Genomic DNA, 27689 nt, shown 5'->3' on the forward strand with positions numbered 1-27689 from the left:
TGTCCCACCCAGACTGATACCCTCCTGTCCCACCTAGACTGACACCCTCCTGTCCTACCCAGACTGACACCCTCCTGTCCCACCTAGACTGACACCCTCCTGTCCCATCTAGACTGACACCCTCCTGTCCCACCTAGACTGACACCCTCCTGTCCCACATAGACTGACACCCTCCTGTCCCACGTAGACTGACACCCTCCTGTCCTACCCAGACTGACACCCTCCTGTCCCACCCAGACTGACACCCTCCTGTCCAACACAGACTGACATCCTCCTGTTCTACCAAGACTGACACCCTCCTGTCCTACCCAGACTGACACCTTCCTGTCCCACCCAGACTGACACCCTCCTGTCCTACCTAGACTGACACCCTCCTGTCCCACCCAGACTGACACCCTCCTGTCCCACCCAGACTGACACCCTCCTGTCCCACCCAGACTGACACCCTCCTGTCCTACCCAGACTGACACCCTCCTGTCCCACCTAGACTGACACCCTCCTGTCCTACCTTGACTGACACCCTCCTGTCCCACCTAGACTGACACCCTCCTGTCCCACCTAGACTGACACCCTCCTGTCCCACCCAGACTGACACCCTCCTGTCCCACCCAGACTGACACCCTCCTGTCCCACCCAGACTGACACCCTCCTGTCCTACCTAGACTGACACCCTCCTGTCCTACCCAGACTGACACCCTCCTGTCCCACCCAGACTGACACCCTCCTGTCCTACCTTGACTGACACCCTCCTGTCCTACCCAGACTGACACCCTCCTGTTCTACCCAGACTGACACCCTCCTGTCCTACCCAGACTGACACCCTCCTGTTCTACCCAGACTGACACCCTCCTGTCCTACCCAGACTGACACCCTCCTGTCCTACCCAGACTGACACCCTCCTGTCCCACCCAGACTGACACCCTCCTGTCCTACCTAGACTGACACCCTCCTGTCCTACCTAGACTGACACCCTCCTGACCTACCTAGACTGACACCCTCCTGTCCTACCCAGACTGACACCCTCCTGTCCCACTTAGACTGACACCCTCCTGTTCTACCTAGACTGACACCCTCCTGTCCCACTTAGACTGACACCCTCCTGTTCTACCTAGACTGACACCCTCCTGTCCCATCTAGACTGACACCCTCCTGTTCTACCCAGACTGACACCCTCCTGTCCCACCTAGACTGACACCTTCCTGTCCCACCTAGACTGACACCCTCCTGTCCCACCTAGACTGACACCCTCCTGTCCCACCTAGACTGACACCCTCCTGTCCTACCTAGACTGACACCCTCCTGTCCTACCTAGACTGACACCCTCCTGTTCTACCCAGACTGACACCCTCCTGTTCTACCCAGACTGACACCTTCCTCCTGCCCCACCAACCTGTTTATTTTTCTGGTAAATGTTCCTCTGACATTTTGGCTTCCAGTTCAGACGTTCTGACTGCTTCCTTTAAAACAAATCTCTCTCTATCTGCTGTGTATGTAAATTTTATTACCAATGGTGTTACACATAAACAGTTTAAAAGATTTCCCATTTGTCATTTTACATGCTTGATAAACCCTGAAACCATTTAACAAAGCTCCTATTTGTAAAGTTTTATTATCTGAATTGTAGCTACATACATAGGATTGTTCTCATCTTTTCTAAAGTATTCTTATCAAGAATGCCTCTGCTATCTTTCATTTCACATATTTACCTTTGGAAAGAAAAATAAATATACTTGTGATGTATTAAGTGTTTATAGCTATAAAGTTATGATAACAAGACAGTATTATATAACTTGTGAAATTTGCTGTCTCAATCTGTTACATACACATGTCTAGGTGTTGTTCTGTAAAAATAGGGTAACAAATCAGTTGCTAATTTAACAATACCTTTATCAGTATACAGGCCCACACACACTATAGTCTATCTGTTGTAATCAAGTTATTGTAACATAATACAAGAGGCCCATGGGCCTTAACGGTCACCTGATTTTTGAAATATTTCAGTAAATTTGAATGAAAGAATGAATTTCAATACAAATAAAACAAATGATAGTCAAAAATGTGATTTCCCTATAACTATAGTAAAGTTTATCCCCTCCCATGGGGCAAACGCAAGACCCCAGGGCTAGGAAATTCACAATTATGGTAAAGCACCTTAAGACCCTTCGATCTGTTAAGAGTATTTAATTCTACCTTATTTGGGCTGTAAGAAGAAGATTTTTAAAATTTCTGTTAATTTGACCCTTTTTGGCCCCGCCCATCAGCCCCTGGGGGTCAGTCAGGGCCAACATGTACATACCATCAAACTGTCATCCCAAGCTGATAATGTTAACGAAGTTAGAATGAATTCCAATAAAAATTCAACAAATAATAGTCAAAAATGTGATTTCCCTATATAAACTATAGTAAAGTTTACCCCCTCCCCAGGGGCAAACATGAGACCCTAGGGTCATGAAATTCACAATTTTGGTAAAGCACCTTAAGATCCTTCCATCTATGTAGAGTATTTGATTCTACCATATCTGAGAGTAGAGAAGAAGATTTTTGAAATTTTAGTCAATTTGACCCTTTTTGGCCCCGCCCATCAGCCCCTGGGGGTCAACTGGGGCCAACCTGTACATACCATCAAAGTGTCATCCCATGCTGATAATTCGATACAAGTTAGAATGAATTCCAATACAAATCCAACAAATAATAGTTAAAAATGTGATTTCCCTATATAAACTATAGTAAAGTTTACCCCCTCCCCAGGGGCAAACATGAGACCCCAGGGTCATGAAATTCACAATTTTGGTAAAGCACCTTAAGATCCTTCCATCTATGAAGAGTATTTGATTCTACCATATCTAAGAGTAGAGAAGAAGATTTTTGAAATTTTTGTAAATTTTACCCTTTTTGGCCCCGCCCACCAGCCCCTGGGGGTCAACTAGGGCCAACATGTACATACCATCAAAGTGTCTTCCCATGCTGATAATTTGATACAAGTTAGAATGAATTCCAATACAAATCCAACAAATAATAGTCAAAAATGTGATTTCCCTATATAAACTATAGTAAAGTTTACTCCCTCCCCAGGGGCAAACATGAGACCCTAGGGTCATGAAATTCACAATTTTGGTAAAACACCTTAAGATCCTTCCATCTATGAAGAGTATTTGATTCTACCATATCTGAGAGTAGAGAAGAAGATTTTTGAAATTTTTGTCAATTTTACCCTTTTTGGCCCCGCCCACCAGCCCCTGGGGGTCAACTAGGGCCAACATGTACATACCATCAAACTGTCTTCCCATGCTGATAATTTGATACAAGTTAGAATGAATTCCAATACAAATCCAACAAATAATAGTCAAAAATGTGATTTCCCTATATAAACTATAGTAAAGTTTACCCCCTCCCCAGGGGCAAACATGAGACCCCAGGGTCATGAAATTCACAATTTTGGTAAAGCACCTTAAGACCCTTTCATCTATGAAGAGTGTTTGATTCCACCTTATCTGAGAGTAGAGAAGAAGATTTTTGAAGTTTTAGTCAATTTGACCCTTTTTGGCCCCGCCCCTCAGGCCCCTGGGGGGTGGGGACCATATAATTCACAATTTTGGTTCACCATCAGCCATGGAAGCTTCCTGTAAAATTTCATTGAATTTAGTTCAGCAGTTTTTAAGAAGAAGTTGAAAATGTAAATTGTTTACGACGCACGACGGACGACGCACGACGCACGACGCACGACGCCGGACAAAAGGCGATTGCAATAGGTCAACTGAGACTTCGTCTCAGGTGACCTAAAAATGCTGCATTGACAATATAACTTTTGGGAGATCGTAAACATTCAGAATTACCTATTTGTATATCTCAATTTTCTCAACTTATCAAAATATTTAAATTGTACAAAATAAGATTCATAAAATAGATATTAAGGAACCTGTATTGCTAAAGCATGTGTAGTCTTTTACAGCATTGTCTGTACTATCAAGATCAGAGTGTTAATTTGTCAGTTCTAACAAATCAAGATCAGGGTGTTAATTTGTCTGTACTAACAGAGTAAGATAATTGTGTTAATTTGTCAGTTCTAACAAATCAAGATGTGATAGTTTGTCTACTCACAAATCAAGATCAGTGTTAATTTGTCTGTACTAACAAATTCAAGATCAGTCTGTACTAAAAATTCAAGATCAGTGTTTTAATTTGTCTGTACTAAAAATCAAGATCAGTGTGTTAATTTGTCTGTACTAAAAATTCAAGATCAGTGTTTTAATTTGTCTGTACTAACAAATCAAGATCAGTGTGTTAATTTGTACTAAAAATTCAAGATCAGTGTTTTAATTTGTCTGTACTAACAAATCAAGATCAGAAGGTGTTAATTTGTCTGTACTAACAAATCAAGATCAGGGTGTTAATTTGGCTGTACTAACAAATCAAGATCAAAAGGTGATAATTTGTCTGTACTAACAAATCAAGATTGGGGTATTAATTTGTCTGTACTAACAAATCAAGATCAGAAGGTGTTAATTTGTCTATACTAACAAATCAAGATCAGGGTGTTAATTTGGCTGTACTAACAAATCAAGATCAAAAGGTGATAATTTGTCTGTACTAACAAATCAAGATTGGGGTGTTCATTTGTCTGTACTAACAAATCAAGATCAGAAGGTGATAGTTTGTCTGTACTAACAAATCAAGATTGGGGTGTTAATTTGTCTGTACTAACAAATCAAGATCAGAAGGTGATAGTTTGTCTGTACTAACAAATCAAGATTGGGGTGTTAATTTGTCTGTACTAACAAATCAAGATCAGAAGGTGATAGTTTGTCTGTACTAACAAATCAAGATAAGTTGTGTTAATTTGTCTGTACTAACAAATCAAGATAAGTTGTGTTAATTTGTCTGTACTAACAAATCAAGATAAGTTGTGTTAATTTGTCTGTACTAACAAATCAAGATCAGTGTGTTAATTTGCCTGTACTAAAAAAATCAAGATTAGTTGTGTTCATTTGTCTGTACTAACAAATCAAGATCAGAAGGTGATAATTTGTCTACTCACAAATCAAGATCAGTGTGTCAATTTGTCTGTACTAACAAATCAAGATGAGTGTTTTAATTTGTCTGTACTAACAAATCAAGATCAGTGTGCTAATTTGTATGTACTAACAAATCAAGATCAGTGTGTTAATCTGTCTGTACTAACAAATCAAGATCAGTGTGTTAATTTGTCTGTACTAACAAATCAAGATCAGTGTGTTAATTTGTCTATACTAACAAATCAAGATAAGTTGTGTTAATTTGTCTGTACTAACAAATCAAGATCAGGGTGCTAATTTGTCTGAACTAATAGATCAAGATCAGTCTTATCTTTTCCTGTCCTTACAGATCCAGATCACTGGTGCGTTTGACAGCACTGACTGATTAGGATCTTTTCCATGTTTGTCTGTTAGTGTTTTTCCAGTATTGACTGGTCAAGATCCATCTTCATGCTTGTCTGTACCGACAGATCAAGACCAGTCACATGTTTGTACTGTATAAAGCCTGGTTAATTTACCCTGATTGAGGCATGTTTATACAAAGTCTAGTTAGCTTATAATTACAATACATTAATTTACACAGTAACAACTAGTAAACATCGGCTCATCATCTCACATTAGTCTAGCTGCCGTTCCTCCGACAGTCACAGCAAGCACAGGATCTCCAGGGTAAAGCTGACAGAGAAACAATCTTCACATGTTACCCGTCTGGATTATGGTGCACATCTGTGAACCTTCTACGTGGAATCCCCAAAGACATAGATTTCATATCTTATCTAATAAATACCCTTTCCTCAAAACATTATCAATTCATCCATCAGAAAGACTAGCAAATCATCCCTAAAATCACAAATTTCCATTGCAGGAAAAGCTAATTTTCTCAAAGAACTTCAAACATAATCACTGCACAAGCACAGAATTTAAATACTTTTTCTGTCCTCTGTCTGTTATAGGGTAGATATGGTAGATTTTTACCATGGGTGCCTCAGTGGATCCTACCTCCAAAAAGTCAATGGATAAAGAAAAAAGTTAGGCATCAGGTTACTTACAACTTTATATTTTTAATAGAAATGCACAGTATTACTTGTATTCAAATTAGCAATAAGAATTGATACGTGAATTTAAATTTTCTTTTGGTTTAATTTTGAAAAGCTTTCCATCTCATGGTTGTAGCATGTTTAGTTGTTGTGGTTTGTCAGTTTGCTTTTTTTTAAAGTTGTACACATCATAATAAAGTCACTCTGACTTGAACTCTTTGGTCTTTTAACTGATGTGAGAGCAGAACATTATTTATATGCCATCACCTGACCATCGAAAGCCAACCAAGAAAACAAATCTTTCCATCGGGACCGGAATACCCATTCCGACTTCTGTCTGAACATGCTCCTTTGTGTGTTCTTCTAATTCAACATGCCATTTGGAAGAAGACTAATCGTTTGATTCCTCATTTTTTTTCATTCCAAGAACAAGCTGACTGGCTTTTTGACTTTTATTGCTGCCATGCTGCCATCACTGTCAAAACGTTAGATCAACGGGATGCTTGACAAGTACAGGGAAAAGCACCGTATTCTTTCTGATTTTATTGGTGTGTCTATAAGATTGACAAGGGATCCCATTGCTGACAAAAATATTCAGATGACTGTCAACCTGGCACTCTTTGACACAAAAACTGATCGCAAACAGAAATTTTAGATCGCCAAGGCAACCAAATGGTTATGGTAGATTTTTACCTGGCTGATATCAGCATAGTTACGGTGGATTTTTACCTGTCTGTTATCAGCATAGTTACAGTAGATTTTTACCTGTCTGTTATCAGCATAGTTACAGTAGATTTTTACCTGTCTGTTATCAGCATAGTTACAGTAGATTTTTACCTGTCTGTTATCAGCATACATGTAGTTACAGTAGATGTTTACCTGTCTGTTTTAAGCATAGATACGGTGGATTTTTACCTGTCTGTTTAATCAGCATAGTTATAGTAGATTTTTACCTGTCTGTTATCATCATAGTTACAGTAGATTTTTACCTGTCTGTTTTAAGCATAGATACGGTGGATTTTTACCTGTCTGTTTAATCAGCATAGTTATAGTAGATTTTTACTTGGCTGATATCAGCATAGTTACAGTAGATTTTTACCTGTCTGATATCATCATAGTTACAGTAGATTTTTACCTGTCTGATTTCATCATAGTTACGGTAGATTTTTACCTGTCTGATTTCATCATAGTTACAGTAGATTTTTACCTGTCTGTTTAATCAGCATAGTTACAGTAGATTTTTACTTGTCTGATATCATCATAGTTACAGTAGATTTTTACCTGTCTGATATCATCATAGTTATAGTAGATTTTTACCTGTCTGATATCATCATAGTTATAGTAGATTTTTACCTGTCTGATATCATCATAGTTACAGTAGATTTTTACCTGTCTGATAGTAGCATTGATAGGGCCAACATACCACTGTCAGTCCTATCAGCTCGACACGTATGCCTGTATTGTAATGCTGACTAGATATTCCACCTCTGTTGGCCTCATTTTACAGTTAGAAGATCACTAGGTTGGTTTCTCTGCATCCTAATCATGCATATTTACAAAATTCCTTCATTCATGATACTTCCGATTTACAGACAATATTTGGTTTGTATGTCAAAAGTGCACACCTTTTAAACAGCCCACCCAAGATCACAATCTTTGGGAGTTTACTCTATATTTTATTCATAACTTTTTTAATACTACAATAAAGTAATGTTTAAATCTGACAGAGTTTTAGATTGTGTCAATGATGTGCAGTACTAGCTTACAGGCCTTATACGATTACATTCTGTACCATGATCTCTACAATTGATTATAGGACAGACAAACCCTCAATTAAGTCTCAAATATCAACAGTTATGAATCTAAACTGAAATGTGATCAGGGATTTCCTAGGCTAACAGACCTGATATGTGATCAGGGATTTCCTAGGCTAACAGGCCTGAAATGTGATCAGGGATTTCCTAGGCTAACAGACCTGAAATGTGATCAGGGATTTCCTAGGCTAACAGACCTGTAATGTGATCAGGGATTTCCTAGGCTAACAGACCTGAAATGTGATCAGGGATTTCCTAGGCTAACAGACCTGAAATGTGATCCGGGATTTCCTAGGCTTACAGACCTGAAATATGATCAGGGATTGCCTGGGCTAACAGACCTGAAATGTGATCAGGGATTTCCTAGGCTAACAGACATGAAATGTGATCAGGGATTTCCTAGGCTAACAGACCTGTAATGTGATCAGGGATTTCCTAGGCTAACAGACCTGTAATGTGATCAGGGATTTCCTAGGCTAACAGACCTGAAATGTGATCAGGGATTTCCTAGGCTAAGAGACCTGAAATGTGATCAGGGATTTCCTAGGCTAACAGACCTGTAATGTGATCAGGGATTTCCTAGACTAACAGGCCTGAAATGTGATCAGGGATTTCCTAGGCTAACAGACCTGTAATGTGATCAGGGATTTCCTAGGCTAACAGGCCTGAAATGTGATCAGGGATTTCCTAGGCTAACAGACCTGTAATGTGATCAGGGATTTCCTAGGCTAACAGACCTGTAATGTGATCAGGGATTTCCTAGGCTAACAGACATGAAATGTGATCAGGGATTTCCTAGACTGACAGACCTGTAATGTGATCAGGGATTTCCTAGGCCAATAGACCTGATATGTGATCAGGGATTTCCTAGTCTAACAGACCTGTAATGTGATCAGGGATTTCCTAGGCTAACAGACCTGTAATGTGATCAGGGATTTCCTAGGCTAACAGACATGAAATGTGATCAGGGATTTCCTAGGCTAACAGACCTGAAACGTGATCAGGGATTTCCTAGGCTAAGAGACCTGAAATGTGATCAGGGATTTCCTAGGCTAACAGACATGAAATGTGATCAGGGATTTCCTAGGCTAACAGGCCTGAAATGTGATCAGGGATTTCCTAGGCTAACAGACCTGAAATGTGATCAGGGATTTCCTAGGCCAATAGACCTGATATGTGATCAGGGATTTCCTAGTCTAACAGACCTGTAATGTGATCAGGGATTTCCTAGGCTAACAGACCTGTAATGTGATCAGGGATTTCCTAGGCTAACAGACATGAAATGTGATCAGGGATTTCCTAGGCTAACAGGCCTGAAATGTGATCAGGGATTTCCTAGGCTAACAGACCTGAAATGTGATTGGGGATTTCCTAGGCTAACAGGCCTGAAACGTGATCAAGGATTCCCTAGGCTAACAGACCTGAAACGTGATCAGGGATTTCCTAGGCTAAGAGACCTGAAATGTGATCAGGGATTTCCTAGGCTAAGGTAGCACACCACAGTAAGACAGCCTGGCCATGGGCAATTTTTTTGTTAAGCAAATAACTCCTGTATTATGATATGCATAAAAAATGAAAAAATAAATGTACACTATAATTGGTATATTCAGTATGAAGTAGTACATACAGGCTTCACATTTATTAAAACAAAAATCAATAAATTGGTTCCGGATTTTAAATATCCGGATTTTCCGAACGTGTGTTTACACAGGAAATTTAGTTTTGCCTACAGCGCAAAATGGAAGCCCACAGAAAAGGTAAGATAGCGGAAAAACTTAATTTACAACATATGTCCAAACAAGATTAATTCTGTCTTTGGGATAGAGATATCTAATTTTAAATAGGTTTCAGAAAAAAAATTGTGTAGAGAATTGTGCCATTTTGGGTCAAATATCATAATATTTAGCAATTTTTGAGAATTTGTTAAGCTGTTACCATGGTATTCACAGCTCTAAAAATCACAGAAAATATCAGTTTACTTATCCTTCAGAGCTCTATTAAAATTGCAAATGTTGTACAGATTTCAAATATATATACTTTATTAGAGGTTATATGTAAGGTTAACTGGCAATGTTTACATATCTAAAACATGTGCCATATTTTTCAGAATTTGGCATTTTTACTGTACACTGCTACCTAACAGACCTATAATGTGATCAGGGATTTCCTAGGCTAACAGACCTGTAATGTGATCAGGGATTTCCTAGGCTAACAGGCCTGAAATGTGATCAGGGATTTTCTAGGCTAACAGGCCTGAAATGTGATCAGAGATTTCCTAGGCTAACAGGCCTGAAATGTGATCAGGGATTTCCTAGGCTAACAGACCTGAAATGTGATCAGGAATTTCCTAGGCTAACAGGCCTGATATGTGATCAGGGATTTCCTAGGCTAACAGACCTGAAATGTGATCAGGGATTTCCTAGGCTAACAGACCTGAAATGTGATTGGGGATTTCCTAGGCTAACAGGCCTGAAACGTGATCAGGGATTTCCTAGGCTAACAGACCTGAAACGTGATCAGGGATTTCCTAGGCTAAGAGACCTGAAATGTGATCAGGGATTTCCTAGGCTAACAGACCTGTAATGTGATCAGGGATTTCCTAGGCTAACAGACCTGTAATGTGATCAGGGATTTCCTAGGCTAACAGACATGAAATGTGATCAAGGATTTTCTAGGCAAACAGACAAATCTGTATAAGTGAGTGACCCCTATATCTAAAATGAAGACAAGATTACAATGTCTCTGACCAAACCTGAGGCTCTGTAAATGATAATAGATATTTGACATTGTTACAATACAACATGACAACTCAGTCTCCCACAACAGATATCAAGCTACAATCCCATGTACACAACTTAATACAATCATGGTAAAGAGCACAGCATCATTATCTTGTATACAATCATATACTGCATGTGTTTTCTGCAGGGAAGTTATTAATTTTGATGACGATCCTTTGAACAAAATCATAATGAATTCCCCAAAATTCTTAACTCTCTAGATAAAATGATAATCTCTAAGCTCTCATCTAGCTAATATCCTTTTTGAAACAAAGTGCCATTTCATCTACTTTTGGAACTATTGTGTCAAAATTGTGATATTTTGAAATTAAACTTAATTCCAAATGTACTCCTGTAAATTTGGCATCCTGTTTCATTCAGTTTAAAAAGAATTTGATTACAGCCAGGATATGACAATGTATGCCTTAACTACCAAAACGATCATATACCCCAGTCACAGAAACAAACTAATGCTTTATTTCCTGTACCGTGTCATTAGGAGAAAAATACAAAGAAAACAATCAACAGAAAAGTTCTGCTGGAGCTCCTATCTAATAACTTTCATTTCACGTCATTATTATCAAAATTTTGTTGGCAGCAACAATTTTCTGTATTTTTTACTGAACTACAATTATAACCTTAGTGTATAATTGTTATATACAAATTTTATAGTTCCACAACATGTTAACGCCAATGTTCTAGCAAGTGAAAGGGGAGATGTTTAACATATAGTTCCACAATTTGGCATGTAGGGGAGGTAACTGACTAAAACAAGGGAGATAACTGTAACAGGAATTGCCAGAGTGATAATTATAATGGGAGTCAAGTAAAGCCTGGTTTAAAGTGTGCTGATAACTTACCATTTTACAAAGTGCAAATGCACTTTGATGCTCATCTTTGCCTTAATAAACCTCTTAACTGAACACAGCACCTTGAAACTGTGAACAACTTATTAACATGGCAGCATACTTTAAACCAATCTATTAATAATTCCTTCAGGTACAGAAAAGTAACACCAATGCATTTAAAACAAAGCCTGTATTCTCCATTTATTTGAAATATGGAAATGCTGTGCTTGTCAATTCACATCAAGATAATTCTGCTTATGTCAAAACTGGAGTATCATTGCACTTTTGAAATATATCTTAATTGAAACTCTTTAAATACATATTCATTTTTTTTTTCATACAATTTATAAGTATGGGTTTAAATTCTCCATTTGCAAAGGCACTAAAACATACTCCATTAACTCATCAATTCTGTAAACCATTATATAATGTAACATTTATTTTGGTGACCTTGTGTATAGAAAATAAAAACATCTAGAATTCACTAACAGAACCTTCCTTATATACGCCATTAACATAAACCATCATTATTTACAAGCTTTCAGGAGACCTATATAGACCCTAAACATGACCGGTGTCTGTGGTAGGTAAAACTCTATAGGCCTACACACTTAACTAATTATCATTTTTGTGTAAAGGCTATGACATGAGGACATGAGGTATGAACCCAACAAAAACAAACCATTCTTAATTACTTCGTAGGTAACTTAAGGACTGTTTTTTTATTTTTTCTAGTTGCATTGAAGTGTATATACATTGACGTAAGTTCATATTGCTTGTTACACTTTACAGTGTTGTGCAAAAATGCAACAAGTTGAATATGTACTTACCCCAATGTAAATACATTTCGATGCCACTACAAAAAATAAAACACAATCTTTATATTTACACTTGATCACCATGTTTTTTTTTTTAAATTAAAAAAAAAAATGGTATACGTTATACACATCATTGGAACAGCAGTCAGCATAATAGAACAGCCAAATTAATCAGAAAACACTAGATGGTGCTGCAGTAGTGTCATTGACATAAGACAGTAAACAAAATAGTTCTGAAAGAAAACAATGCAATCCACATGTTTTACAATATTTCTTAATATATTTAGACATATAATTTATTTTATTTCTTGATCGTATTACAAAAAAAGAGGCCGCCCAATATTGATGCACAAGCCTAATCACCATGAGTAATTATCAAAAATAAACAATATTGGGTTTGATAAGCTTCATCTAGTGACAATGCAACACAAGAGTAAATATTTAAAATTGATGTCTTAAATCACCATTTTAATAATATCCTTTTTTTCCTTAATTTGAAAATAGAGTGGATTCCTTGTGTCATGTATACAAAGTATTCCATCGGACTAACGAGGAATCCAGATACAGTCATACTTATGAGTAAGCCCTCTCATTCCTAAAGTTGCAGGGACATAATGAGCTGTTTAAATCAACACAAATCTTATGATCAATCCCTGACTGGTATCACAAATCTTGGATCTCTTGGCCACATAATCTTCCTGAACACTTCCTACATGTTCACTTACATGATTATTACCACACATACATACACAGACTCAATACACTTACCCTATACATCAGAGTCAGGAGTTTTCTTATAAATATAACAAATTTCACTCAATGGATATATCATTTATTACTTTTTAATTACCATCCCCAGATATTCCTACTGGGCATCTGTTTGAGCCATGGTTTGTGACTCACAATTCTGTGTGTCAATTCAATGTCATATCTTGATAAGTTACAAATTTCCTGTTTTGGAAAGATCAAGAACAATTCAAGCATTTACAGCCTGCAGACATGGAACATTGAGGAAAGGCACTCAGCATTGTTAGTTTATTATGCCAATAAAAAAAACAGGAAAAAATTAAAAGTCCAAAATTTGCTGTTATTCTCTATTTGACAGAATTCTTTATCATCATAACTGGATTATATAAATCAGAAGACAAATTGATCATATTGAGTTTCAAAATAAGGGTACTAGTTTTTCATACATAAACCTAACCTTGAACTTTGACACTTGTTAAAACTTTATTGCAAATTGATCAAATGAAAAAAAGCCACAATTGTTATGTTTGACAACAAAATTTGGATTTCTCAATTAACTTTCAGAAATGATCCCATGGATAGCCTGAAATAGATGGCCATATATGGACAGGCTGAGACAGATGGACATATGTGGACAGGCTGAGACAGATGGACATATATGGACTGGCTGAGACAGATGGACATGTGTGGAGTGGCTGAGACAGATGGACATATATGGACTGGCTGAGACAGATGGACACATATGGACTGGCTGAGACAGATGGACATATATGGACTGGCTGAGACAGATGGACATATATGGACTGGCTGAGACAGATGGACACATATGGACTGGCTGAGACAGATGGACATGTGTGGACTGGCTGAGACAGATGGACATATATGGACTGGCTGAGACAGATGGACATGTGTGGAGTGGCTGAGACAAATGGACAAATGTGGACTGACTGAGACAGATGGACATGTGTGGAGTGGCTGAGACAGATGGACAAATGTGGACTGACTGAGACAGATGGACATATATGGACTGGCTGAGACAGATGGACATATATGGACTGGCTGAGACAGATGGACATATATGGACTGGCTGAGACAGATGGACATATATGGACTGGCTGAGACAGATGGACATATATGGACTGGCTGAGACAGATGGACATATATGACTGGCTGAGACAGATGGACATATATGGACTGGCGGAGACAGATGGACATATGTGGACAGGCTGAGACAGATGGACAAATGTGGACAGGCTGAGACAGATGGACATATATGGACTGGCTGAGACAGATGGACATATATGGACTGGCTGAGACAGATGGACATATATGGACAGGCTGAGACAGATGGACATATATGGACTGGCTGAGACAGATGGACAAGTGTGGACAGGCTGAGACAGATGGACAAGTGTGGACAGGCTGAGACAGATGGACATATATGGACTGGCTGAGACAGATGGACATATATGGACTGGCTGAGACAGATGGACATATATGGACAGGCTGAGACAGATGGACTATATGGACAGGCTGAGACAGATGGACATATATGGACTGGCTGAGACAGATGGACATATATGGACAGGCTGAGACAGATGGACATATATGGACTGGCTGAGACAGATGGACATATATGGACTGGCTGAGACAGATGGACATATATGGACAGGCTGAGACAGATGGACATATATGGACAGGCTGAGACAGATGGACATATATGGACAGGCTGAGACAGATGGACTATATGGACAGGCTGAGACAGATGGACATATATGGACTGGCTGAGACAGATGGACATATATGGACAGGCTGAGACAGATGGACATATATGGACTTGCTGAGACAGATGGACATATATGGACAGGCTGAGACAGATGGACATATATGGACAGGCTGAGACAGATGGACATATATGGACAGGCTGAGACAGATGGACATGTGTGGACAGACTGAGACAGATGGACAAGTGTGGACAGGCTGAGACAGATGGACAAGTGTGGACAGGCTGAGACAGATGGACATATATGGACTGGCTGAGACAGATGGACATATATGGACAGGCTGAGACAGATGGACATATATGGACAGGCTGAGACAGATGGACACTACTGGACACATCCTCTATATAGATTTTGATCAATTGCATTTTTCACATATTTAAGAATTAAGCTGACTCTGTAGTGAGATACACAGAACAGGCTATTTCCATTAATTTTGTACTACTGCTAATGACAGGAAACTGGTAGTACCAAAGATAATATCTTTTTACTTTCACACTGGCACTGTGATTGGACAAAGATAACACCAATCTGATTCATTCAGTAATATTACCAATCACTCTGTTTTTAGGATCTAAGATATTTATGGTCAAGGTTGTTCTGCACACCGCCTGCTGGTATATAACTTTCACAATCTCCATCAGACTTTGAAGGGAATTACGGTATTGATTCTAAAGATCTAGCCATATTGATTCTAATAACCCATCAGTATACTGTATAGATCTTACCGTATTGATTATAATAACCCATCAGTATACTGTATAGATCTTACAGTATTGATTCTAATAACCCATCAGTTTACTGTATAGATCTTACAGTATTGATTCTAATAACCCATCAGTATACTGTATAGATCTTACCGTATTGATTCCAATAACCCATCAGTATACTGTATAGATCTTAACGTATTGATTCTAATAACCCATCAGTATACTGTATAGATCTTACCGTATTGATTCCAATAACCCATCAGTTTACTGTATAGATCTTACCATATTGATTCCAATAACCCATCAGTATACTGTATAGATCTTACCGTATTGATTCCAATAACCCATCAGTATACTGTATAGATCTTACCATATTGATTCTAATAACCCATCCGTTTACTGTATAGATCTTACCCTATTGATTCTAATAAGCTACCCAGCAGTATACTGTATAGATCTTACCGTATTGATTATAATAACCCATCAGTTTACTGTATAGATCTTACCCTATTGATTCTAATAAGCTACCCAGCAGTATACTGTATAGATCTTACAGTATTGATTCTAATAATCCATCAGTTTACTGTATAGATCTTACAGTATTGATTCTAATAACCCATCAGTATACTGTATAGATCTTACAGTATTGATTATAATAACCCATCAGTATACTGTATAGATCTTACTGTATTGGTTATAATAACCCAGCTGTATACTGTATAGATCTTACCATATTGATTCTAATAAGCTACCCAGCAGTATACTGTATAGATCTTACCGTATTGATTATAATAACCCATCAGTATACTGTATAGATCTTACTGTATTGATTATAATAACCCAGCTGTATACTGTATAGAGCTTACCATATTGATTATAATAACCCAGCTGTATACTGTATAGATCTTACCGTATTGATTATAATAACCCAGCTGTATACTGTATAGATCTTACCATATTGATTCTAATAACCCATCAGTATACTGTATATATCTTATCCTCCACACAGAAGTTTTGTCATATTCACAAGCTGGTGTGAATTTGTAAGCTTCCAATACATAAATTAATGGATTTCACCATTGTAGTCTAAATCAAAGTAACATTAAATTGATTCAAAAAGACCCAAAAAATTTTGATCAGTAATAAAATGCTACTTACTACTTAACAAAGTATTGAGTACCTAATATCTGGATAAAACTGTATTTTCTACAACACAAATTTCTTTTTATTACACACCTGCTGCAATAATCAATAGAACATTTTACCACCTGAATAGAGGCATTTATGTCTGTAACCTAAACGAGCAGTTGTTCCGCATTCATAACATCCTATAGGAGTGGATAATAACTGCCTGGTATAGGACAATTCAGCTTACCAAATCAAAGGTTTACAAACACATTTTTCATCCTGATCAGAAAGCTCTTTATAATTTATTAATCCCTTCAATTATCTTGTAACCCTCTGTTTGTGTCATACTTCTGTATGACGAGGTTGATTGATGGAAAATGTCTCTGAAGCTTGCCTTTTTCATGTGTAACCCCTCTCTCTCCAGAGTAAAAGATTTTTTAAAACAAGGATTTAGGAAGGGTTTGGGTTTATTTCTGGTCACACTAATTAGGTATATTATACCTGGTGATATGCAGTATCAATGGAATAGTTTTGACAGGACAAACGTGAATATTGATGGAATTTTAACTTGAACACTGATGACTTATCAGCTACACAGACTATCGTGTTCAAGCCTTAGAAATACAGGAGAGCTCACACGATCAATGGACATGGTTGATGCTGCCGATATTGTCTGCCACATCATGATAAATGGAGAATAGAGCATAATTTTACCTGCATTCAAATGACATCACCTATCGGTTAACTAAAACATTTACCATACAAGATGACAGATATCAAAAACTTAATCATTCATGTCATGAAACCTGCCCAACACAAACCAATCTAGATTTCTATAACAGGTAAGTTCCAATTCCAGTCCAAATTCCTACCCACCACGAACAAGTCCAGATTCCTACCCACCACGAACAAGTCCAGATTCCTACCCACCACAAACCATGCAGTCCAAATTCTGTCTCACCACAAAACAGTCCAGATTTCTATAACAGGTAAGTATTGATTCCTGCCAAACACAAACCAGTCCAGATTCCCTTCTGATTCCTTCTCACGCATACCAGTCCAGATTTCTACAACAGATAATTTCTGATTCTTTGCCACCACATAGACCAGTAAAGATTCCTGCCACAGGCCAGTCCTGATTCCTTTCTGATTCCTTGTCACTTACATCAGTCCAGATTCCTTCCCACCACAAACCAGTCCAGATTTCTTCCCACCACAGACCAGTCCAAATTCCTTTCTGATTTCTTCTCACACAGACCAGTCCAGATTCCGTCCTAATTCCTGCCCATCACAGACCAGCCCAGATATCTACCTACCACAGATCAGTCCAGATATCTACCTACCACAGATCAGTCCAGATATCTACCCACCACAGATCAGTCCAGATACCTACCTACCACAGATCAGTCCAGATACCTACCCACCACAGACCAGCCCAGATATCTACCTACCACAGATCAGTCCAGATACCTACCCACCACAGACCAGCCCAGATATCTACCCACAACAGATCAGCCCAGATATCTACCTACCACAGATCAGTCCAGATACCTACCCACCACAGACCAGCCCAGATATCTACCCACAACAGATCAGCCCAGATATCTACCTACCACAGATCAGTCCAGATACCTACCCACCACAGACCAGCCCAGATATCTACCCACAACAGATCAGCCCTGATATCTACCCACCACAGACCAGCCTAGATATCTACCCACCACAGATCAGCCCAGATATCTACCCACCACAGATCAGCCCAGATATCTACCCACCACAGATCAGTCCAGATATCTACCCACCACAGATCATCCTAGATATATACCCACCACAGATCAGCCCCGATATCTACCCACCACAGACCAGCCCCAATATCTACCCACCACAGACCAGCCCCAATATCTACCCACCACAGACCAGCCCCAATATCTACCCACACAGATCAGCCTAGATATCTACCCACCAAAGATCAACCCCTTATATCCATCCACCAACGATCAGCCCTTTCTGGCTAACACAGACCAGCCAGATATCTACCCACCACAGATAAGCCCAAATATCTAGCCACCACAGTACATCCAGACATCTATCCACCACAGACCAGCCCAGATATCTACCCACCACAGACCAGCCCACATATCTACCCATACAGACCAGTCCAGATATCTACCCAACACAGATAAGCCCAAATATCTAGCCACCACAGACCAACCTAGATATCTACCCACTACAGACCAGCCCAGATATCTACCCACCACAAACCAGCCCCGATATCTATCCACACAGACCAGTCCAAATATCTACCCATCACAAACCAGCCCTGATATCTACCCACCACAGACCAGCCCAGATATTTACCCACCACAGTACATCCCAAATATCTACCCACCACAGGTCAGTCCAGATATCAGCCCACCACAGATCAGCCCAGATATCTACCCACCACAGATCAGCCCAGATATATACCCACCACAGATCAGTCCAGATATCTACCCACCACAGATCAGCCCAGATATCTACCCACCACAGATCAGCCCAGATATCTACCCTCCACAAATCAGTCCAGATATCTACCCACCACAGACCAGCCCAGATATCTACCCACCACAGATCAGCCCAGATATATACCCACCACAGATCAGTCCAGATATCTACCCACCACAGATCAGCCCAGATATCTACCCACCACAGATAAGCCCAAATATCTAGCCACCACAGTACATCCAGACATCTATCCACCACAGACCAGCCCAGATATCTACCCACCACAGACCAGCCCAGATATCTACCCATACAGACCAGTCCAGATATCTACCCAACACAGATAAGCCCAAATATCTAGCCACCACAGACCAACCTAGATATCTACCCACTACAGACCAGCCCAGATATCTACCCACCACAAACCAGCCCCGATATCTATCCACACAGACCAGTCCAAATATCTACCCATCACAAACCAGCCCTGATATCTACCCACCACAGACCAGCCCAGATATCTACCCACCACAGTACATCCCAAATATCTACCCACCACAGGTCAGTCCAGATATCAGCCCACCACAGATCAGCCCAGATATCTACCCACCACAGATCAGCCCAGATATATACCCACCACAGATCAGTCCAGATATCTACCCACCACAGATCAGCTAGCCCAGATATCTACCCACCACAGATCAGCCCAGATATCTACCCTCCACAAATCAGTCCAGATATCTACCCACCACAGACCAGCCCAGATATCTACCCACCACAGATCAGCCCAGATATATACCCACCACAGATCAGTCCAGATATCTACCCACCACAGATCAGCCCAGATATCTACCCACCACAGATCAGCCCAGATATCTACCCTCCACAGATCAGCCTCGATATCTTCCTACCACCAATGCTTACTACAACACCCTAATTCCTGTTGCTATAGTTTCAGGTAAAGCAACATTACTTTTATAACTTTAAAACTTGAAACTATAGCAAGAGGATATGTTTGGAACCTTAAATTGGATCCATGAAATCAATATCAATGTTACTGATGACATCAGGTTATACAATCAAAGAGCATGTAATTACTTCACCACCCAATCCCCACTCTCATTATTCTCCTCAGTAATCAACTATATACTGATTTATACAGCACGAGATACACAGTCCTAATGGCCCTAGTTTGTTTTTAATGTTGATGATGAGAATGACAACACAGCTGATAAAGTACGGGTGAACGCGACACGATTTCATCTGGAGATGCAAATTAATGATGACAAAAAACAGGTAGCTGGAAACATCACCTGGACAAATGATATACATTTAACTTTACAGTGTTACAACTAATCAACTCCGGGTTCAACAATAGTACAGCATATTCCAAACTTATTTCATCACCTCTTTAATTAACCATCGTATCACTTCTCTTCTCACTTCTCACTAAAGATGACGAGTTCTTATTTATCTTTTCAAATGTTCAATCCTCAAAAAAGATAGCTAGTTTACCATGTTCACAGTAGTCAAGGTATGACAGAGGATATCTATAGTGATTGTATGCCAAGAGGGGCCATGATAGCTCAGTCGGTTAGTCTTGGCCACAAAACCTCAGGTGAATATTCAAGGTCAGGAGGGGCCATGATAGCTCAGTCGGTTAGTCTTGGCCACAAAACCTCAGGTGAATATTCAAGGTCAGGAGGGGCCATGATAGCTCAGTCGGTTAGTCTTGGCCACAAAACCTCAGGTGAATATTCAAGGTCAGGAGGGGCCATGATAGCTCAGTCGGTTAGTCTTGGCCACAAAACCTCAGGTGAATATTCAAGGTCAGGAGGGGCCATGATAGCTCAGTCGGTTAGTCTTGGCCACAAAACCTCAGGTGAATATTCAAGGTCAGGAGGGGCCATGATAGCTCAGTCGGTTAGAGTGCCGGCCACTTAACCTCAGGTGAATATTCAAGGTCAGGAGGGGCCATGATAGCTCAGTCTGTTAGAGTGCCGGCCACTTAACCTCAGGTGAATATTCAAGGTCAGGAGTGGCCATAATAGCTCAGTCGGTTAGAGTGCCGGCCATTTAACCTCAGGTGAATATTCAAGGTCAGGAGGGGCCATGATAGCTCAGTCGGTTAGAGTGCCGGCCACTTAACCTCAGGTGAATATTCAAGGTCAGGAGGGGCCATGATAGCTCAGTCGGTTAGACTGCCGGCCACGTAACCTCAGGTGAATATTCAAGGTCAGGAGGGGCCATGATAGCTCAGTCGGTTAGAGTGCCGGCCACGTAACCTCAGGTGAATATCTGAGGTGTGTTATTTGAGGCTCCCTACTCGTGTCCCTGTGGAAAGCTGAGAAACAGGCCACTTTACCCTTATTGCTTTAGATGGCATGTGATATGGCCTCTTGTGCATTGTTCAATGAGGTAGCCATCAACGTATACATGGAGACCTTTCCTCAGAATGACCCAGTCTTTTCACTGAGCAATAACACCAGAAAACAAACAAAGAAACAAACAAAGATGGTCTGCCACTCTGGGTGCACTTAAAATTTCAGCCAACTATGGACACTCCATCCAGTCAGGCAGACAAGCTAATCAAACTTGACAAAGAAAAACTGATTTCAAACAAGATTAAACTTCCTTGGCCTTAGAAAAATTGATATGGCTAACCATAAGCTATAAACTAGGTTAATATTCAGCTTTAAAATGAAGTTACACCAATCCTTCACCTTACAAAGGGAGATAACACCAGCCATTTGATTTTCAATTACTACCATTATGATTATGTGAAGTCTGAAGCATCTTTTCATAGGTGGTGGACTGATTAATCTGTGTCGTGTATTATAGAAAGGAGAACAGATAAAATGGCAGTAAATGCCTCCACAAGTTTTTTTCATATCTACATTATTTCCTTCGAGTAGTGTTTGATATTAGTATAACCTGTGTTTTAGTGGCAGGTAGACCTCTGACTCAGCCTCTGTGTGTCGATATAAAACCTTAGTACAGAGATCCCGGATACATTCTATACCTGTTATAGTAATAAATATTCAGTATTAAATAATTCAGTACAGTTCATGAATATCAATATCGGTCTCACTCATGGAAAAATCAACCGTGGGAATAAGTCATCAATTATTACCCGATATTGGAGACTATTGGAGATGCTTCAGACTGGGGACAAGAATTGTACTACAGAACAGGTACACAAACAGAAACGCAACCATATCAGCAATATTGAATCTATTATTTCTTATATATTACTATATAAACAATTAGAACCGATTCTTTTTACTATTTGTAAATTTTAAAATTTACATTTACATTTTGACCCCAGATATAATAAAGCGACCATATTACTATTATACAGCTACATATTAATTTACAGCATGTATCTGTACCTATTAGAGTAAATGAGCAGAAAAGATGAAACAATAGCCAAAACTAGTGTATCACTGTTCGTCCTGACCATAAAATGAATCTGTTGAAAGTACCATATTATCACAAAACAGAACAATGAAATACATACTTACAGGAAGACAATGTAGATGAGGTATATCACCAGGTGGTATAGGACCAGGTGATGCTCTAGATAACCTTTAGATCCACTGATGTCCTCATAATGTATTGATTTAATGAATTGTGTATCTATGGACCATACAGCATTTTATGAAGTCACATATTGTACATAAATAGTATGTTTTTTATTTCCAAAGTTTTATATCTTAGCATGATCAATCTTCTATCACCTAAGATACTGAGTATTGCTAGAGCAATAGAATTTGTGCTGATAATGATTTTCTAAAAATTGTAACTGTAACCATGACCCAACAACCCTGGCCTCATATTTGTGAGATTAATAGAATCTTTCAGCCCCTAGGTAGTAAGACAGGGGGATCTCAACCCGAGGGGGAGATTCCTTAGTGGCCAAACATGAGGTTTGCTGAGTGTTTAGCTGCTTAAGAATCTTACCCAGAGGGTTGAAATCCGCCTGTCTCACTCACAAGGGGGTGAATAATTTTGTTTCTCTTACCCTGTTTACCCTCGCATGTATCTAAAACATGACATCATTGTATTGTTGCCGTGATATCATTGTATTATTGCCTTGACATCATACAATTGTTGAGAATGTGAATAGAGCATATGTAGCTTGTCTTTTCCCTGGAGTGAGATTAGAAAATCTCATCCAGTAAAACTTTGGATACCCATACCGAAATAAAGTATCCCTGTCCAGGGTCAGAGAAAATATGATACTTAACAAAAGCCTGAAGTTTGATGAAATTCTCTCAAAGGAATACACTAGGGCCAAGAAGGCATTTCTAAAAATAGTCATGGTGACCTTGACCCAATAACACTGAAACTCAAACATTTCAGATATATTGTGGTCCTTTATAACTATGTGAATTTTGATAAAATTTCCACAAGGAATGAAGCTGCTAGATTACTGATAAATGATTTCATAAAGTAGTATAACCCATAAACTCAAACTCTGAGATGGTTGTTGGTAATTGTGAGAAGTTTGATTAAAATCCCTCAAGGAATGAAGCCGCTAGAGCGCTGACATAAACTTTGGCATTATATGTAGATATGACTGACTGAGAGGAAGCCTTTAGTCCTCTCCCCCTAGTTTCGCTGGTAACAGACCAGGATCGTGTGTAACATGCAATGCTGACCGCTGACCGCTAACATGTGTAGTCTGAAACTGACTTGAAAATCAGTAAAACTTATGGAGTCAATGTAGTAAACCTTAGACTTGTTTATCCCACAGCTATCTTTGATCCTACCCTATTCAGCCAGTGGAATTGATTGTAGTGCACTAATACTTTGAAAATCGAAATACTTTTGGTATTTTCGGTGAGACAGAATTCTCCCGAAGGCAATGGTAGACAGGGAGATCGACACAGGATGTCCCAGCACAGACAAAGAATTCAATAGGGTAATCTAACAAGGTTGTTACCAATGGAGTATTGTTTCAAAAGCAAAATCAATATAACAAATACGGTAATTACATGAAAAAGTTTCTGCGTTTCGACTTACACAAAACTAAATGATAAATTCAAATGACAAACACGGTAATCACATAACACTTTAACTAATGCATTCTCCATTTACATGACAGAAGAAACAAGAAAACAAACACTTCTAAATACGTTTCCTCAAGTGAAAGAGACAGTCAAATATTTCATGTCTGTTTGTACAATACCCCTGAACCCACTCACCTCCCCAGGCCCCCGATTGTTCATCGCCAGCCTCTCTATGGTTACGAAGATCGGGTATTGTGGTATAGTGCTACAGAGTACAAACACTTTGTCTACCATTAACAGTGTCAGCTTGTATGTACAGTTCTATATCTTTGCCACAAATTACGTCAGAAATTCGTTTAAGATGACGGGGTCCACATTTCTAGTGCAGAATCAATATACGTTAATCCACTTAACAGATTCAGACAACTTCTCCCTCCAAATATTTATACAATAAATGTACTCACCAGATGTGGCCAACGATTTTCCTGTAAAAGAATAAAAAGAACAAATTAATTAATTCAGAGATGTCAAAATTCTTTATAATTTTTATAATTAATGGAAGTTTAAGTCAATACCGCATCTAAACTCTTCACACTGAAAACAGTCATTTATATCATCATTATCATCTATGACCCGGTCAAAGTCAAGATGTTACCATCATAAATCCTATGGCCCCTTTGAACTAAAATGAATTATTCCATTTTCATATATTTAGAATATTCCAAAGAACTTTTATGAAACGAAGGACAATTTAATATTAACACAGTGTAATTTTTCACATATTTCAAAACAGAACGTCAATATTGATGACAATTTCAGAAACACATTTTATATCAATTAGGAATAACATGTCTTAAACACGTAAAATGAAATCATGATTTTTTATTCATAACAACAGGATCAATTACAAAATCATTTTTTAAAAGCTTTGAACCTCGGATCTGCTTTATCTATAAAAGTGCACCATAAATGGTACAAGTGTTAATTCTAGACTTATCTGTAAGAACACAAAGGAGTTTAATTATTCTGTTCTATCACTTAAAACATGACAATAATGGACCTTTGTTATCCGACCTCTTTGTTGCACTGTGTCAATCACAGCCGATTCTGAGGTAAAGATCTGTATAAACCCCATCATACCAGGGTAATTGTGATATAGCCATTTCTCTGCAGAGTTACTTACTTAGCTTCCTATAGATAAATATTCATGATAGATAAACATTATGATGTGATAATACCAATGTCTTTTTATTGCTCAATAACGTGACAAAGGGAAATGGATGGACATCAAGGTTTAGCTGATGGAGATAAAAATATTAGAAACTTGTATAACTTCACAACCCAGCCAATTGGTCAAAGGTCGCAGACTTGTCAATCTGAGGTCAAAATGAAGTCAGTACGATAGGAAATTGGTCTAAATGCTGGTTGTGTTTTGATTGATCGAAGGACTGATAGATAAGATTTCTGGCTATACAATGAGCAGTAATGAGCCAGACGTCCACATTTCTATACATATTGATTTGGTAGCTAACTTAGTTACTTTTCAACCCTAAACTGGACAGTTGTATAACTGCTAATGGCCACCCACATGTATCAGGCTTTCATTTCAACTGTAAATTTGAATAGTTGTAAATCAGCCATCCCCCTGTCCCCTACATCAATGATTAATTTCCTATCTCCCTCTTCTGGTGGCTTCATTTCGACCAGGTTAGGACAACTGTCTATTATTTCACCAATCCTGGACAACAATGTCATGTCGATGGTCAATATCTAGTCCAATAAGAAAATTGACAGACGACATGTGACCGACACACACTTATGACCCCCAGATCATCTCATTTTACTTCAGGACCTTCCCGACCCCTATTTCATCTATCAGATCTTTCAGCAAACTGTCAAAACTGCCAATCAGTAGATCAGTTGATGGTCAAAGAATGACCACTCTGCTTAATGACAATCAGAGTGTTTGTTTGTCTTGTTGATGAGGTGTCTGATGACCAATAACACTTCCTTGGTCTCATTCAGTATATTCAGACATTCTATTTTCCAAGTTTAAAAAGACACTTATAAATGAGATAAGCAGAATGGCACCATTAAGTACCAAACACTAATTTTCCATAACACATCCTCTGCTTGTAAGAAAGGCTAACTTGTATAAATTGAAAAACCTTTAAATTGTGAAAGATTCTTCTTTAATAGCTGCATTACAATCATTATGTCCCTAACATCAACAGCTTCCTGGAATATGTTGAGAGAACCAGAAAGGTGTAGATATAAACCTCTATCAATTAGGTGAGAATCTTCATTAATTTGTTAATAAGTGTCAATAATCCAGGTGTAACTCCTTCAGGCCTCTCACTGTTTAGTCTCAAACATCCTCTCAATATCCCCAGGTTTCAATTGATTTAATGTAACACTGCGGATATAAAGACTAATTTCCTGTAGTGTAGAACTAATTGATCTCACATTCATTAATACCTAACGATTTAATAGATACAATCCACTTTTAACACGGCTATCAGGTACTGAAAGTCATAAACAGCCTGGCTCTGTTTCCTATGTAACCGAGATTTTAATATAATTCCCTATCACTATCATTCCAGGTGTTATGTTTGACATGGACTGTATATTAAGTCAGACAATTTAGAACTTGATCTATAAATAATTATAACGATCAAGTTTTGTTTATACAGATCAGTAAAATAAGTGGGGACTCAATCTCTTTTAAAGTTGTATGGCAGTAACACTTTAATTCCATACCATGTCAATTTCAGAAAAGAGTTGAATGTCAGAAGTAGTTTATCTTACAAATTGTGTATTAATAATTTACAGCTTATCTTAAACCAATGTCACTATATTCAATATGAGTTCATTTCTAATCAGTACCCGATACTGTTTCTGACTTCACACCCTACAACACATCATAAACAACACAATCACTGCTATATGACACCTACTCCATTATAATCTACAATATATCTGACAGATATCTGTAACAACCCATGGTTTAACACTATCATTATACCAAGACAATGACACCTATGACGACAAATTTGATAGCTGGAATATTACCTGTTATATCCCCCCCCCCCCCCCCCCCCCCCCCCTAATTTGAAGTTAATACCAAATTTAATCTGTCCTAATGACTTTCCGTGTATCCCCAAACAATGATAGGACAGTTGTAATTAGCAATGTGTTGAGATTATCTCCTCCACTTCAATTACACTAATGGGGAAACAGAAACAGTGAGTCACAACTGTCCTCTCTAAACAAGATATCAGAAATCTCTCCGAGTAACCCCAATTATCATCTACTGCCCTTAAAGGTCACCATTTTATTGAAAATATCTGAAAACAAGTACTATTACACTAGCTATATCATTATATGATATTATATGGTGATTTTGAACCTCCAATAATGCAGAATTATCTCCCTTCATTCCCTTCATATCACAGAACACAACAATGTAAAGATTTTTTTCAAATGTAGTGGAAAAACTCCTGTGAAAATTCCATACACAG

At 38.7% G+C, this 27689-nt stretch overlaps 2 protein-coding genes across 8 annotated transcripts in view; one reads left to right on the forward strand and one right to left on the reverse strand.

Annotated features, from left to right (window-relative positions):
• Positions 1–18626, forward strand: part of LOC117342088 (gibberellin-regulated protein 14-like) — a 51961-nt gene extending 33335 nt beyond the window's left edge. Inside the window, exon 2 of the mRNA XM_033904079.1 lies at positions 17846–18626. Coding sequence (XP_033759970.1) covers positions 17846–18626 — 781 coding nt within the window. The remainder of the gene's footprint in view (positions 1–17845) is intronic.
• Positions 1–27689, reverse strand: part of LOC117321526 (thrombospondin type-1 domain-containing protein 7A-like) — a 282966-nt gene that overhangs the window by 169321 nt on the left and 85956 nt on the right. For 6 of the 7 annotated variants that reach the window (XR_004531377.1, XR_004531376.1, XM_033875962.1 and 3 more), the window contains exon 1: positions 24633–24661. The gene's annotated coding sequence lies outside the window, so the exon portion shown is untranslated. Of the gene's footprint in view, positions 1–24632; positions 24662–27689 lie in introns of those variants that run through there. The other variant, XM_033875956.1, reaches the window with a different exon arrangement.

Source organism: Pecten maximus, chromosome 2, assembly GCF_902652985.1.
Source record: "Pecten maximus chromosome 2, xPecMax1.1, whole genome shotgun sequence".
NCBI classification, from domain to species: domain Eukaryota; kingdom Metazoa; phylum Mollusca; class Bivalvia; order Pectinida; family Pectinidae; genus Pecten; species Pecten maximus.